Raw genomic sequence first — 17,204 nt, 5'->3', positions numbered from 1 at the left:
GCGACTGAAGTCAGATTTGAACCCAGGAAGATGAGTCTTCCTGACTCTATGTACTATGGTACCACCTTGCTGCCCAGCATTGAATACATAGTGCTTATTATTGATGCTGTACTTCTACTAACTCCCTTTACAGATCGTGAATTTCTGTTGTCATCCTGATCAGTTCTAGCCTTACTGTCCAGTGTTGTTGCTAGAAGACATGAGTTTGCTTATCTTAATAGGGCTGAATTTTTTGCTTACATTGAAAAATAGCCAAGCATTGCTGTAAATTGATGTGGTCAAGGTTAAAATGGGAAACCTGGTCATTCAAACCACCAAATCGCAGCTTCTGCTTTCTTGTTACTTTCCCACTCTACAGAAATCAAAGAAAACCCAGGCTTAGCTGGAAACACAGAAGATGACTGGCTGGATTTCACCATTAGGGTTCAGGCTTGGACTGAGTGTGCCACCAACAATTCCCACCATATGCCAATCAATTAAAAGCAAAATGGATGCCATATGCCAAGCTGTTGGAAACACTTCAGTTTTGATGTGGCTATTAAGATGGAAATTTGTGTAAAAACATGTGCTTTCTGTCAACCAAATGTCTGACACAGCCATTTTTCTATACTCTGGCATGGCCCCACTTACAAAATTAATAGGCTTTGCTGAGTATTCCTTTCATATTTCCATAGGGATCTCCATGGAAAAGCACCAAAGGAAATTAAACTAAAAGGCACGCTTCTGCTTTCTTTTCACCTGTGTTTCAGTCGCTCCTCTTAATAATTCATTTTTGTCTTTTGGAAGCAAAAATTGCGTAGTACAACACAACTAAGAAGCATGTTGCAGAACATTTGGGTTCCTGTTTGGATCCAGCATGTCTTTGAATAGAGGAGAGGATCAAGCGAGATGCCTCTTACTCCTAAGCCTATAACACACTTGTTACTCAGAGAACTTGTCAGTGATTATCATGGTTGTAAAATACATTGTCTTTATGTACCACTTTAAAGTATACAAAGTGCTTGTCCCCCATGAGCTCTGTGGGGAAGGTAGTGCATGTGTAATTATGTTCATTTTACAGATGAAGAAATTGAGAGTTTAAGTGACTTTCAGGTGGTCCTGAATACCCTTACTGAGGAACAGCTGGAACTCAAACCTAGGTCTTCAGAGTTTCAAGATGAGTTTTCTAATAACAAAGATGCAGTAGGATACCTTTGACTACCTATCTCCATGAATGCCATACTCTGTGCATAACCTCTGCATTTATCAACTAAAGCCTCTAAAATTAAATTCACACACTGAACATCTTAACAAAGCACCACCTTTTTAAGCCTCCCAAAGCTAGCAAAGCAAGGGATGGAGGACTGGGAGAGCAGTACCTCACCCCATTATCCATTTATATCTCAAAAGAGCCCTGAGAAATTCCTCAGTGGAAAAACAGGTCATATTTAGATGTTCAAGGACTGGTACACAGGCTAGTGTTCACCCTTAGATACATACATTTAGCCCTCTCAGCAAGGGACAGTTCAGAGAGCTTATGAAGATCTCCTAAGTAAGCCTTGAAAAAATAATTTCTCTTGAGGCATTCAGAAACTGAAAGCAAAACTCCCTTTGCCATTAGTAGTAGAGAGGTTTTGACAGAGCTTACTCAATCAAAAAGCATTTTTGAAGTGTCTATTGTGTGTCAGGTACTGGGCATAGGAAAGGGAAATAGATTCTGACTTCAAGCAGCTTGCATTCTGTTGGGGAGACATGTACATCCCTTCCTCAAACACAGAACTTGTTGGTGACTCCCATGTACCCTTATGGGGCTCTCTCTCCCTTTGTCTGCATGTCCTTGTGATTTTGTCCGTTAAAAAAATATACATATACTTCACATACTGACTCTGCATGTGGAAGGTTTTGGAAGAATTTGATCTTGTCCCTTCTAATCAGTGACCTTATCTTCTTCTGGTTTTATACCTGTGTACATATTTCTGGCATGGGCAGGAATTCAATCAGAATTTTTTCCCCAATTCTTTGGACTTGAATAGGAGTCCCAGAAAGTTGAACTGATCCACATGATCAGTTCCACCCAGGACAGACAGGCATGATGTAACATATTTAGTTTTTATATAGCCCAGGAAATCAGGCCATATGTGGAGGTCCCCATTTTACTAGAAGATAAGCATCCGGCCTCCATTTCTAATAGCCTTATAAATGGTTTTGAGAACCCCAGAGCCAAATTTCTAAATATGTTTTGAAGATATGGAGAGGGTCCCAGTGTGGGAACAATCGAAACAAAGGATGAGGAACTTGTTCAGGTACCTCTCGATTTCATCCAGCATCCATCAGCACTTACTTGTGAGGCTGTACATTCGCCATGGATATTTTTCTTTCCTTAGGAGAAAAAAAGAATGGAAAGAGGGGGGACAACCCCACTCCCATAAGTTTTCAGCTCTCACTCAACATCTTCGAGAAATGACTGTTAAGTGAATATTTTCTCCATTGTTGTCTCCACCAGTGAGTACAAGTGGCCCTGATCCTGAAGCAGAGACTGAGACAGAAAGAGTGGAAGAAGGACACAAAGCAGAGGCCGGAGTGGAGCAGAGGGCGGATGTGCCACATCAGGAAGTGTTATGTCAGCAAGGGGGGCCAAAGAGTGAGGGGACCCAAGGACCAGAAGAAAGCACAATACTCAGCGAGAAGGAAAGGCAGAATGAAGAAGTGAATGAGAAAGACAACTGCTCAGCCTCCAGCATTTCTTCCACAAGCAGCACTTTAGAAAGAGAAGAGAAAGAGAGCAAGTTAACCAGTGATAATGAAGCTGGTAAAGTCCTTTATTCAATCATGCAAACAAAGGCTAAGGAAAATAGGGGGTGGGAGAGACAAGTGAACCACCACATTGGCCGTAGGATAATACACACAGCCCCCTTGAGGAAGAACATAAAGGTCCAACTCCCACTGAGGAAACTGAGGCACAGAGAAGTTAAATGCCTTGTATAGAGTCACATAGGTAAATAAGTATCTAAGGTAGAATTTGTACCTAGGCCTTTCTGACTCTAAGTCCAGTACCCTTTATCCTTCTGTAGCATATGGTAGTAGACTTTACCATAGAGCTGAATTCAGAAATTCTTTGAACTTGCTGATAATTAAAGGATCAGGTAGTTTCTCTTAAGAAATAAGCATTATACTTCATTGACTTAGTGGTTGATTTTACTGCAGTCCTTAAAATTCTATTATTTTTTTTCAAAGGTAGGCTTTGAAATCAAAAAGTCCTGGGCCCATCTCTCACATATAATGTAACTTTGAGCAAGTCACTTAACTACTTAGTACCTCAGGTGTGTCCATAAGAAAGGGCTTCTTCACTGGGAATTCCCTACACTCAGGAAATCACAGATTTGAGTATAGAAAAGGGAAGAAAGGAAAGAGAGGGAAGGAAAGAGAGAGAGAAGGAAGAAAGGAAAGAGAAGGAAGGAAAGAAGGGAAGAAGAAAGGGAGAAAGGTATCAAGGATAGGAGAGAAAGAGAGAGAACAAAAGAAAAAAGGAGAGGAGGGAGAGAAGTAAGAAAAGAAGAAAGGAGGGCGGGAGGGAGGCATACTTCACCAGGCTGGTTGGATTATCACATTGTGATAATCGTTAATCTTGTAAAAGAAGCTATTTTCTCACCACCTTCTCTCTCTTTTGTGAGACAAGAAGAAGGTTTTCTTTCCCAGGGTACAGTAAGAGCTATGTAGTTATTTCTTTGTTACCAATAAATTCACAGTTTTATAATTTAATTTTTGTCTATGTGTCCCTAGCACCTTCCATAGTTTTTGGCACATAGTAAGTACTTAGCAAATGCTGATAGCACTAAAACATCGTAACACAATGATGGCATGGGTTTGATTACATTGTGTTGTGAAATTTAATATTTTTTCTTAAAATCCTTAATTTGTCTTTTTTCTAGGGTAAAAAACAATTGCTAGGCAGTGTTACCTAGTAGTCAGAGTTCTGGTCTGGATTGAGGAAGCTCTGGTTCTAGTCCTGCCTCTGACACAATCTGGCTCTGTAACCCATAATAAGTCATTTACCCTCTCAGTACCCAAGGAAACACTCTCAGATTATTAGGTACAAAGCAGGTGCCAGTCTGCATTGGTAGAGGCAGTTTCCTCATTGCTAGTTTCTATAATCAGTAAAGTCACAGGTCTGGTTCACCCCTTCTCACCAAAGAAGATTGGTTATCTAGAGGAAGAGACAAGCTGGTATCCTTACAAAGTAGAGAGAAAGCAAGACAGGTCCTATGAATGCACCCCCTTGATGCTTTTATGGCAGTACATGGACAAGTCACATGGGCTGGGCCACTGTGATCTGAATTAGCAGAAACAGTTCCCACATCGATGAGACCCTGCAAATACCTCTGCAGTCTTTGAATTCCAAAGCTGAACCATTGTGGTCAGTGTTCCGATGGAAAAAGCAATGGCTGATCATAACTCAACATGGTGCTGTAGTGTTATAAAGTACTTTACATATGGAATCCCATTTGATCCCCTTAACAATCTTGGGAAAGAAATAGTATGAACATTAGTCTTCCCATTTTACAGTTGAGGAAACTGAGGCTAAGTGATTTGCCCAAGGTCATATATATTGTCAGTAGGAGAGGCAGAATCCAAACCCAGATCTTCTGATGCCACACCACCTGCTCCTTGTATTATATTGCATGCTGAATTTCCTAAGATTTGATTGAGGCCATTTCCCTCATTTAGACTACACCATTTTAATTTTGGAATTACTCCCTTTGGGGATCATACACAATCTAACTCTTTCCACTGCTGGGAGAAGAATTTTTGCACAAAGTGAAAAATAGAACACTGAAAGTATGGGTTTGATTTTTAAAAATATTGAAGTTTTTATCATGGGATTTACAAGAATATGCCACATTTAGATTTCTAAGTATAAGGTTAAAAACAATTTGCAAATGCTGTAAAAACTGCCTGTAATGGTGAATATGGTGTCACTTATTAACTCATAAATAGAGCTCTTTGCTGTCCCTTTAGTACTTAAAGGATGTTAAATTCCTGAAGTTAAAATGATAGTCTTTTAAAAAGTTGCCTATTATTACTCTTTTAAAGTAAATCCATTTGGGGTCACATGCCATGTGATCAGCTGATTAATGTATATTTTAAGCTAATTTGCCCTCAGTGTTTCCTGAGCAGCAAACTACATGCCTGAGCTCTAAGGATCAGTCCCATGGAGCTCAGAGAGATGCTCATCTCCAGAGGAATGGCCAGCAGCTTTTGATGTGTTCCCCCAAACTTGAGAGCACTCTTTCCTGATGACCTAAATCACACTGATGAGGGAGTGTACCTGATGGTGGAGTCACAGATCCTTGAAATATTTTTTTAAAAGGTTCTCATCCAGAAGACATACAAATTCTTTAAAGCTGGATTCTCTGGAGTAGTGGCCTCAAAAAACCTTGTGAGGATCACTCAGCAGACTCCTGTGGCAGCAGCTCTTTAGCTCCAGAATTACCTTGTTTTTATATAAATGAGAAAGACTACATAGATGATGACAGTTAACAGTCAGGCTGACTAATTAAGATGTCCATTTTCCCTTATTATTTGCCTGGGCAAAAGGCAGTGTTGGGATATATTGTCCATAGTCTTGGCAGCCATGACGGAGTGACAGAGGAGAAATGTGTGATATGTTTGCATCTCAGGGATGTTCGTTGCCTTTTACTCCAGTCTTCTATTTATGGAGTTGCAGGAGTCTGCAGTAGAATTAGTGCAAGGTATGACACCACGCTAATGCTAAGTTGAATTTTATTCCAAGTCAGGTTAGCTAGAGTCTTCTCCACTGCTTGCTCTGATACTGTGTACAGGGTTGTAGGCACACACGCTCTGTATCCAAACTTTCTTCATGTTGCCCGCATCATGTTTTGTTTATTATGCTTTAACAGCTAGTCATCATTACCCCGTTTAGCAGTCCCAAAATATATCAACTAGTTGGATTAGTAAAGTAAGCCAATGAACTCATGTGGCTCAGGTTATTCAACATTCTTCCAAATATGGATAACTTTCCCAAAGCAGAGTCTCAGCTCTCAATCACAAGTGAGTGCCTTCTTAGCAAGAACAGAAGATCAACAAATGCTACTAATTATTCACAAGCTGTGGCTCTGTCTATACTTTTATGGTATAATCGGATGCCTCCTGCTTTACTGCAGTCTGTTATTACTGGGCTCTGAGAAGTCTTGCTGCTTATCCAAACAAGCTGGGGTGAATTGGAATAATCGGCTCTGGCAGTCCTCTCATTCGGTGCCTACAGACACACTTCCCTGTGATTCTAAACCTATAAGAGGAATTCAGAGAAAATCTAGTTGTCCTTAGCAGGTCAGTGTTTCCACAGATTATATGTTCATTTAAAGGGGGAAAAGAATTTAAAACTTGAAAGAAACTCATCTTTGTTTTTCTTACTTTATGATTTCTTCTTTTGCTCTTACATTCATATTGGTTCTTCTTTGGGGTCTTGTGTAATATAAATTTCATGACAGTGGTAGAAAAGTAAGCAGAGAAATCCAGAGTTTAAAATATTGCACCATTTGGTCTTCTTACCCATGTGAGAAAATCCAAACATCGTCAACATAATAGAAGAACAAGAGAGCTGTTCAGAGCCATGAAAGATTCATTTTGATTTAGTTTCCGTTCCATTTCAAATAGGCTGCTCATCTCTTAATATGTTTGTTTCTTAAATTTATTTAATTTGTGAAACTGAACAGGAATTCTCGAAACATGGAACAAGAGTATATTTTAGAAAATGTATCCACACTGAAGACCTTCATTTTTCTTGGGTGGGTTAGAGTATGACTTTTTGAATTAAATGCTTCATAAGTTTGGATCAAAAAACAATAGAATAAGGTCCTTTGGCTACGGTCTTTGCATGCTGGTGGCAAAGTAGAAATGTCTAGAGCAGGGGTGGAGAACCTGTGGCCTTGAGGGCATATGTGGCCTTCTAGGTCCTTGGATACGGCCTTTTAACTGAATCCAATTTTACAGAACAAATCCTTATGTTAAAAGGATTTGCTCTGTGAAGTTTGGATTCAGTCAAAGGGTCTTACTTGAGGACCTAGAAGGCCACAGGTTTCACCACCCCTTATCTAGAGCCATCCATGATTTCCCTACTCTACTAAGAGAGACTAGGTATCCCATAGAAACTGTCCAGAGAGCCCTTGCTTCATTAGGGATACTCAAGGACCCTATCCCTAGAGAGTCAACCGCAAAGACTCTAATCTTAACTTAAATCTCTGAACTCTGAGGCTGATTCTATAGAGAATAAAAGAAAAGAATAGAATATATATTATCATTAAAGAAAGATCATGGGAGACTCAAAGCAGGGATCCACTTGTCATGGTCATTCAAGGAAAACAATGAATTGCCTCTTTAGAGACAGAGGTCCTCAAAACAGATTCATCTCATGAATGTGTGATTGGCAGAGGGATCAAGTTGTAGGATGTTGGAGACAAAGAGGAGATTTCTGCCAACTGCCCAGTAGAGAAGCAGTTATCTAGAAGTAGCTGTGTACAAAAGCATCATGTTTCTGAGAGAACCATCGGGATATATATACAGGTGTTGATTTTCCAAATTTGTAACCTGCCAAAAAATCATCAGTTTTGTTCATGTCCATTACCATCTGCTCTTGTTGATTTGGATCCCCTCTTTTTAAAATTTTTTTTCATTAATTATGCTTTTTCTACGTTTTCCATTAATTATGCTTGTATAATTTCAGGTCTATGGTCACAGACCATTCAGGATGCTGGGGTAAATGAGCAGTGTAGCAACATTCTCAACAACAAGCGGTTTATGCTGGACATGTTGTATGCCCATAATAAAAAACCCAAGGATGAAGAGGAGAAAGAACCAGAGAAGGGGGAGGAGAGGAAGAGGACAGAAGAAGATGAGGAGTCCGTCACCTGTGTAGCCAGTAGAATCTCTGTTCTCCAGGCTAACACACAGGCTAAAGATGAGAATGTCAAAAAGATGGAGATTGAAAATTTAGATAACCAGGGTAGCGTGAAAGCCTTTGCTGCAGAAGTTCAACAGTGGTGAGCTCACAAAGGGCACAGCATCATCAGAGACAGGAATTGGTGAACAGGTCTCTGAAAAGACACAAGCACAACCAAAGAAGGAGTCGGACTATATTTGGGATCAGCTCATGGCAAATCCCAGGGAACTGAAAATCAAAGAAATGGACTTTACGGACTTGGGAGATGAGGATGATATAGACGTTTTGGACATGGATTGGGGTCCTAGGGACTCGCTTATTCCTCCTCCTCCACCTCCACCTTCCTTTTTGTGTTTGCCTCCACCTCCCCCTCCCCCCTCTTTTTGATTGCTCATCTCCAACTCCAGCCCCTGCTAATTTATTGGCTCCTCCCCCAATGTTTGGCACTCCTCAGGGTTTAGGGTGGCCCCAGGTTCCTAGGGGTCAGCCAGCATTCACAAAGAAGAAGAAAACCATCCGTCTCTTTTGGAATGAGGTGCGGCCATTTGAGTGGCAGTGTAAAAACAAACGCTGCAGAGAATTCCTGTGGTCGAAACTGGAACCCATAAAAGTGGATACTTCCAAACTGGAGCACCTCTTTGAGTCTAAATCCAAGGAACTGTCTGTCACAAAGGTACCACGTACATCTAGCTTGTTCCTTTAATTTGTGGCATTTCTGTTCATCATTTGGTAAGACCATAGAGCTCTGTAGCTCACAAAATACATTTATGCTGCCTTATGCATTCAATAGGAGCCATATATCTATTATGATTTGAATTATTAATTTATCATTCCCAGCTCTGATACAAATTTAATGATTCTTGTTCTTTAGCTCCATTTTCATTGCTGTGGCCTGGATGATGTAGGAGGTAGTCAGTGAATATGAACCAAAATGGCCATCTAAGAACTCAGGTGGTCAGAGCTTGGAAGAAGGAAGAATTATTTAAAAATATTAGCCAGGTAGCATTCATGTTAGCCAGTTAGAGAATTAAAAACTACTGACATGCTGGAAATAACATTGTCGTTGTTCAGTTGTTTCAGTTATATCTGACTCTTTGTAACCCCATTTGGGGTTTTCTTGGCAAAGATACAGGAGTGGTTTGCCATTTCTTTCTCCAGTTCATTTTACAAGTGAGAAACTGAGGCAAACAGAGTTAAGTGACTTGCCCAGAGTAAGTGTCTGAAGCCATATTTGAACTCAGGGAGAGGAGGCTTCTTGACTCCAGGCCCAGCACTCTATCCACTGTGCCACCTAGCTGCCCAGAAATGGCATTATCCAGTCAATGAATATAGTGATCCAGCAATCCTAATTTAACGTTAGACAGTTTGGGAGTTGACTATGGGATGCAACTCAGTGCCTACAAAAGAAGATACATATCATCTTTCTAGTGAATTTCTTCAAGTAATCCCTTGAATAAGTTTACAGAATGCCAAAAATATGGACCTTTCTAAATAACCTAATCTTTCTATGTTTTGGATGGAATAGACAGTATGTGCAGTGCGCTGATTGATTGAAGTTTTTGGTTTACACCTGAATGTTTTAGCCCTTAACTGAAGTATTGCATATATGAATTACACTTCATCTTCCAAGTTACTGAAAATAAGATAGCTCCCTATAAGGTACATGCATGCAAAGTAAAAATTAACATAGGGTACTACGGAAAAAAATTCTCCAGTATAGACTTAATAACATATTTCTGATTGTTCATTGCATTAAAATAAAATCCTAGCTTGGACACTCAGGTAGGTTTCTCATCTTTAAAAGCAGGCCAAAAACTTTTAGTCAGTGTATATTGCAGTCTTGAAAATATTTCCTTAATTATCACATCCACTAAAATTGTATTTAAACTGCAAAATGTCCTTTGTCACCACTTACAATTGCTTTTCCCTTTTAATGAAATAAGATTTGTGGAAGCACTTTTATCAAGTACACTGCCATCTACAAATGTCAAATTTTGTCTTCATTAACCCATTCTTCCTTCTTCTTTTGCTATATATCACCACTTTCAATGACTATATTCATCAAATGAGCAAAACTATCCCATGTTACCCCATGGACACAGACTCCCATAAGGGTCAAACACAAAGGAAATAGAAAAACTGAAACATACACAATTATATTTTGTATGTAGTGTTTATCTTCATAAATTCCATGCTTTGGCAAGGGGAGGAAGAAGAAAGTGTTGGAATGGAAGGGGTTGATCATTTGGTTATTGTATATTACCCTGAGTAAGTGGCCCTAAGTAGCTATGTAAGGGGAGTAGAGCACTGAACTCCTATTCTCTATCAGGATCGCTAAACTTCTTGTAGCATTCAGCTGAATGCTCATGACTGATTGGGCGGAGTGCTGAAAATCCATGAGCAATGAGGTAAAGGGCCAGGCTTGCTTCCCAGGCACATGGCCAGGAGCTGCCAACAATCCCTTCTCTCTCATCTTTATTCCTCATTGGGATTTCCTGTGGTGAGCTGAAACGACCTGCCGCACTACTGCCTGTACAACTTAAGGATTAGAATGCTAGTAAAACACAGAGCTACTATAGAAGGTACAGGTCTGCAGTCAACCCATTTGGACTTCCCAGTCAACCAGTATGGGAAATCTGCTCTATTTGAAAGTAAATCAATTCTCAGAGTTAAGGTGCTTATGGTACAGAGAATATAGGCATATATTGAGTTATGACTTCCCACAACTCATTTCAAATCCACCTTACAGTTTGATATAGATAGCCAATTGTTATTGGCTTTAGTTGGTTCATAAGTTTTTCTTTTATCAAATGCCACCTCCCCTAAATGCCTCTTCCTGTCACACACATGCACACACACACACATGCATACATACACACAGATTGAAAACCCAACTAATCTATTCTACATTACCCACTTTTGTTCCATATCAGTGAAGAACTCCGTGTAAAAATGTAATTGATTTTCCCGAAAGGGAGTTTTCTTCAGCAGAAATGCTATCTATCTCTTGTCTAGAGAGCCATGTTGGCAGGATGGTTGCCATGACCAAAGAATTCATCACCTTTATGCCAGCTAACTAGTGATAAGTCCCTCCATACTTACCTAGGCCAGTCTTTGGAGAGCAGACTTACTCTTTAACCAGAGCTATACTTGAAGCCTTTCTGGTTTGGCAAAACCTGCCAAGGTTTTCCCTCTGCTGTTCTAGTTTTTGAGGTTCTGTTGTCTTCTACAAACCACCATGAAGTATCGATAAGAGGAGGAATTTTGTAGAGGCTTCTGGGAGATAATGAAGAAAAACTCCTATCAAAGAGGCAGCCCTGCACATTCAAATAACCAAAGACACAATTTTGATTATGTACATCAAGTGGTTTATGTAAAGATGGTAGCAGTGACCCATCATCAATGTCATGGTGATTCAAGTTTGTCTAGAAACAGTGACAAAGCACCCCCACTTTTTCACCCAGTTCTAAGTGGCTATTTAAAAGATAACTGACTAGGAATAAGAATACATCTGTGGCTATAGAAAATTTTTTTAATTCTTAAAAATGAACTGATTATTACTGAGATCAAACTGAAAATTTTGGCCTTCTTACACTAACTTAATCAGCATGGCTTTCATCTAGATGGTGTTTTTCTGTTGTGCCAATTAGATTCCCATTGCTTCATTAGATCCATTAGATTCCCATTGGTCCAGGCTGCAGGGGTGGAGGCCACATGTGCCCTTCTAGATCCTTGGATGCGGCCTTTTGACTGAGTCCAAGTTTTACAGAAAATGTCTTTTTTGTTAAGGGGATTAAGTCCCTCTGGACTCCTGAGGGTGGGGAAGATGGTTTAGCTAGTGAAAACAAGGATTGCTAATTGCCAATGGATGTTCCTGGGAAGAAGCTACCTTTGGCAAAGGGTAGAGAAGAGGAGAGAGAAGTAACCATTTGGCAGTGAGGAAACATAACACTTTATTTGTTTTTTTAAAAGGAAGAAGCATGAGTAAATGTCTTCCCCAGGAAACCATAAGTTTGTGGCCCATATAAATGCTCTGCATTCTTGTACTCATTAGGACATGGCTTTTAGTAGGACAGGTCAGGAAAAGAGTTATCAGTACTAAATGTATCTTAAAAAGTGGCTGGGTTGAAGTTATATTTCCAATAAAGATGAGCTCATCAGCATAGAGCAGATTGATGCTTTAGGTGGTGGTTTGGCTACTTGAACTCTGAGATTCCTTCTAACACTATGATTCAGTGCCTCTAATCTAAGATCATATTCTATATCTCAGCTCTAGAATAGAAATATAAGATTAAGGTAATATATAGAACATTGTAAGGTAAAATATAAAAATTTTCTGAAACTCATTCCAAGATGTTCCACAATTAGAAATAAAAACACAGAGCTCACTACTTTTTGATATAGCCAAGATGGGTAGGTGCTAATTAAGGGCATGGGAAACAAAAATAAAATTAAAATTAAATGAAATTTATTTTAAAGTTAATATGCATTAAAATGAAAAAAAAGTTGACTCCATTTTTGGGGGGCTTATGTTATTTGATACAGATGTGACCAATTCTACTTCTGTTTCTAATCCTTAACTGTGATTTCCATAAAACATAGCTATAAACAGCCACTTCCTAATTCTGGCCCACAAAAAGTTTTTTATTAAACACAATAGAGTGTACAAAAATAAAATGAAATAGACTTCATGTGGCAGCATATAACACAAGTGAGTCATTTGTAGTTTAGGACACAAAACTTACACCAAGAGAGAGTCACAGGGATATGATTATAATCATAAAAGCAATGTCTCCCTCCCCACCTGTTCCCCACCTCAGTAAAGAAGGAAACTGATTTGCCAGATTAAAGATTATGATGATGATTTAATAGAACTAATATGAAAACAAAGATGTCCCTTGTAATTTTCTGTCTGAATGGCTTATGGAACATGGACCTACATATTGCCTCTTGTCTTGTCAATTTAGATATTAGAGGGGGGAATGAGAGACAGAGAGCGGAAAAAGAGCAAGAATGTAAGCTTACTTTAAAACAAGCTAGTGTGATGGAAAGAATTTAGGGCTGAGGGGTGAGGGATCAGGAGACTTGGGTAATGCCCTGGAACCTTGAGCAAATCACTTCACTGCTAAGCCTCAGTTCCCCCATTTGTCAAATGAGAGTCTTCAAATAAAAAATCTCCAAGGCCCCTTCCCCCTCCAACATTCTATGGAACTTTTTTTCTCTGCAAAAAGATATGAACAATATCCTGGGTTTCATTATTTTGCACCTCTACTGCTGGTCTAAAGTATAGTTTAGAATTCTGAGTTTGATTGATACTGCTTAGCTGTTCCATGTCCCAAAGGAGACAGACCTCAAATGAAAGTAGATGAGAAGAAACTGTGTATTACTGGGTCTGGGATAAGCGCTGTCTGGTACTGATGACATTACAGTTAGAACCTAGGACTCAGTTGCATGACAAATAGAAATCCCCTCATCAGTAATTTAACATGAACTTGGGTGGCAGATCTTAAAGTCCTTCAATATTAAGAATAACTGAATGTGCAGAAAAAATTTATCTAAACAGTGTTTTATAGATTTTCTCTTATTGAATAAAAACAGCAAGCTGTTCTCACCATTACCTGGGAAACTAGCATTTGTGTTGCTAGTTAGCTAAAGTTAGCTAGTTAGCTAAAGAAAAGTGTAGATTTCAAATATTTTATACAATATTTCCATATTTAAAGTTTTGAATAAAACTTGTCTTTATATCCTGTTATTCCTTTATATTATTGTGCTGTGTAGAGGCATTGTGGTATATAAGTGGATAGAGAATAGGAGGCCTGGGTTCAAGTTATACGTGACGTATACTGACTGTGTGACCCAGGGCTGGTGATTTTACCTCTCCTTCCTGTAGGCAGCTCTCTAAGAGAGCAAAGAGGGTGCTGACCAGAATTTGGAGGGAGTTTCCTTGTGATGGACTCCCATGCCAGGGGAAATCACAGATCAGTTACTCCTCCGATCCTATTATATTACGTAGAATTAATTATGAGAGGCAGGGTGATGGAGTGGACAGAGTCAGTTTCACACTCAGGATGCCTAAAATTCAGGTCCTTCCTCTGATACATACTGGCCCCTCAATTCTGAACAAGTCATTTAACCTTCAGGGTTTCAGGGACTTAAATGCTCAAAGGACTTACTGTCCCTATTAAGTGGCAAAACTGGGATTTGAACCCAGATTTTCTGGCTCAAACTTCAGAGTTATTAACTCTATTTTTTCTTGTGGGGGATTTAAATGGGTACAATCCAAGACTTGTGGAGTTGGAAGAAAGGGATGAGGATGAGCAGAAGGTAAGAGGACAAAGGAAATGCAGAGTTTTGACTCCCAAAGAACACCTTGTGCTAAGATACAAGGTAAATCCAAGTCCCAATCTATGGCTAGTAAATTTCCCTTTCTCACACTTCTTCCTCCACCGCTGGCAGCATTAACTGGAGAGAAATGAAACCACTACCTTCTCCTTAAAGGAGACTATCTAATTCCCAGCTTATAGGCAAACCAGCCAGAGTATGTTTAAATAAAATGTTTATATGAGTGGGGGTAGGGTAGGTAGGAGGAGGTGGGCTGGAATCCCACCACCACCACCATGGAGTTATGGATGCTTTGGCTTAGGACACATACTTTGTTTGGCCCTTTGCTAAAGAATATGCTCAGCTCCTGGTTAGTCCTCAAGTATCCTCATGACTGGTGCATGTGTCAAAGAGCAAAGATGAGTAAGGGATAAAGAGTCATCTATCCTTTGGGCTATAAGAAGTGAGGAGAGATGGTGTCAAGCCTCTTCCAAGGTAGCCTCTTGGCTAAGGCACCAGTTCCCCTTGGCACAGCCCCTAGTCAATCACAGGGGTACATGAGGATCAACCAAGAGCTGCTGATCTCCCATGTTCTTTAGTAAGGGACCAGAGCATGTTTACCTGTTCAAGAAGCATAAGTACCCATGTCTAACCCCATGGGAAGTACTCTAGTCTAGTCCATCTCCACATACAGGTATGAGTGTTACAAATCTGCTTCCCCGAGCTGTCCAAACCTGAAGTAAGCCTCCCCATAATGCCTGTGCTGCTTCTACCAGGCACCATCCTTTACCTAGAAATACCTACCTGAATTTCAGAAGTGGGAGGAATCTTAAAAATGGGACCTGTGCTACAATCTCAATCTCTTCAGTGATAGAAATAGAGTGGTACAAGAAACTGAGTCCAGAGAGGAAGATGGGGCATAGAAGTATAGGAAACTGGGAGATTAAAAAGGAAAGTCAGAGTGAAAGTTTTGAAATAAAAGAAATACTACTTTTGGGAGGGGCAGTTGCTTTCTTCCCTTCTACCCCCCTCCCCAAGTTACTCCTACTTGCTTCCCATTATCATAATGATAACTCCTTCTTGGAATTTCATCTCTTAGGCAGAGAAGAAGCTTTTTTTTTTACCTACTCAGAACCCTGGTGTAAGAAGCAAAAGGAAAACTAAATGCACTGGTAATTCAGATTTATCTCCCATGTTAAGGTTTGCAGAGTGCTTTCCCTATAACTGTCCCATGAAGGTTAAGTACTACCCCTGAGGGAGGGAGTTGAGTCTCAGAGAGGTAATGAAACTGACCTAGATGATTCCAGTAAACCCCAGATCTGGGCTTCAATCCATTATTCTTTTCATTGTTATCACTGGAAGTATCATACATTTTACTTTTTCATGCAGAAAGTGATGGCTGAGCTAAATCTTGAAAGACACCAGTGATTCCAAAACCCATGACGCCACTGACATTACAGAATATTTTGTGGGAAGTCCTGATTATCCTTCATGGCAGCAAACTCAAAAGCTTTGAGATGTAGCCCCAAGCATGTCCAATCCCTGTGACTTGGTTGCATCTAATTTGTTAGAAACCTCTGCTTTTGCCATTGTTTAATTTAGTACCTCCAGCCTGTAAACCACAAAGATGACTTTCTCATCTTTAACATTTCTCTCGTTCAAGACTGCAAAGAATTCTCTCTTCGCTGTTGGTATTTCAAGCCTATGGTGCTGTGCAATGCAAACTCAATCTTTCTGGTCTCTGGACCTTTTTATACTCTTAAAAATTGTTGAATACCCCCAAAGAACAGTTGATGTGGGCTAACATTAGCATATTAGAAGTTAACATATCTTTGATCTTTCAGAGGCTCTGAAGGAGTCTCAGCGATTCCCATACCACACTTTGAGAACCTCTGATGTAATTGGCAGGGATCTGGAGATAGAGATAAGAGTTCCTGTTTCAGACAATGACTAGCTATATAACCCTGGGCAAGTTCTTCAACCTCTCTGTGCCTTTGTTCTCTTACCTGTAAAATGAGCAGACTAGACTTGATGGTTTCTAAAGTCACTTTCAGCTCTAACTCCATGATCTCCATGGAGGACAAGTCCTCTAACACCATAAGAATGAGGTGAGAAGCCCCTTGATGCTCTTTGAAATCACCATCCAAATAAGAGCCACTGTTATTCTCATCTAAAAATCCCTTTATTATGGGCTTTGGAGTTCCTTGTAGGTGCCAACTCTTTAAATTCATTTTTAATTTATCTGTTTTCTAATATGTATCTTGCCACATACCAAGGAATTTTCTCTTCTCACTTGGGGAATCTTTTTATTTAAAAAGAAAAACCTTTTTAAAAATTACTAGTTAACTATTCAATGTTTTGATATGTTATTTTTGAGCTTTTGATGCTCTTAATTCTCAGCACGTTTCCTTTTCCCTCTCTGCCACCCCCAAGCTTCCAATAAGGTCTTTTTTTTAAGTAGTCTTCAAGTTTCATGAGTTTTATTTACTATTTTTACTATTCTTTCCTTGCTAGAAAAGTGTCCTCATCTATAAAATGAAGGAAGTGGATTGATGGGCCTTTCCTAAGGGCCTTTCCAACTCTAAATGTTTTAACACCAGTGTCCAAATTAATTAAAGTTCCATTGTTTAAAATTGAGTAGCTCTATAATATGCTGGGAGTTTATGAATTTAATTACATTATAATCCCTAATTAGTGGTAGTTACCCGCAAATATTTCCTGTTCGATTCCACTCACCAAATATTTATTCAACACTTACTGTGTGCAGAGCATGTGTTAGGTGCTTAGCATGATCAAAGGTTAGATATGACACAATCCCTATCCTCACAGAATTTTCAGTCTAGTAGAAGATCAAAGAACAAAAATATACAGATATCTGTAATTCACAATATTAAATAAATGCATCAGAGAGTTTTAAAATAAAGTACTATGTGAGGTCAGAAGGGAA

General features: G+C 39.5%; 1 protein-coding gene across 1 annotated transcript in view; it reads left to right on the top strand.

Annotated features, from left to right (window-relative positions):
* Positions 1–17,204, top strand: part of FHOD3 (formin homology 2 domain containing 3) — a 707,140-nt gene that overhangs the window by 635,373 nt on the left and 54,563 nt on the right. Inside the window, 4 exon segments of the mRNA XM_072599353.1 lie at positions 2,483–2,788; positions 7,721–8,019; positions 8,021–8,308; positions 8,310–8,609. Coding sequence (XP_072455454.1) covers positions 2,483–2,788; positions 7,721–8,019; positions 8,021–8,308; positions 8,310–8,609 — 1,193 coding nt within the window.

Source organism: Notamacropus eugenii, chromosome 4 (assembly GCF_028372415.1).
Source record: "Notamacropus eugenii isolate mMacEug1 chromosome 4, mMacEug1.pri_v2, whole genome shotgun sequence".
In the NCBI taxonomy this organism is placed as follows: Eukaryota; Metazoa; Chordata; class Mammalia; order Diprotodontia; family Macropodidae; genus Notamacropus; species Notamacropus eugenii.
The sequence above is the reverse complement of the archived record's forward strand: the minus strand, read 5'-3'. Positions and strand labels throughout refer to the sequence as shown.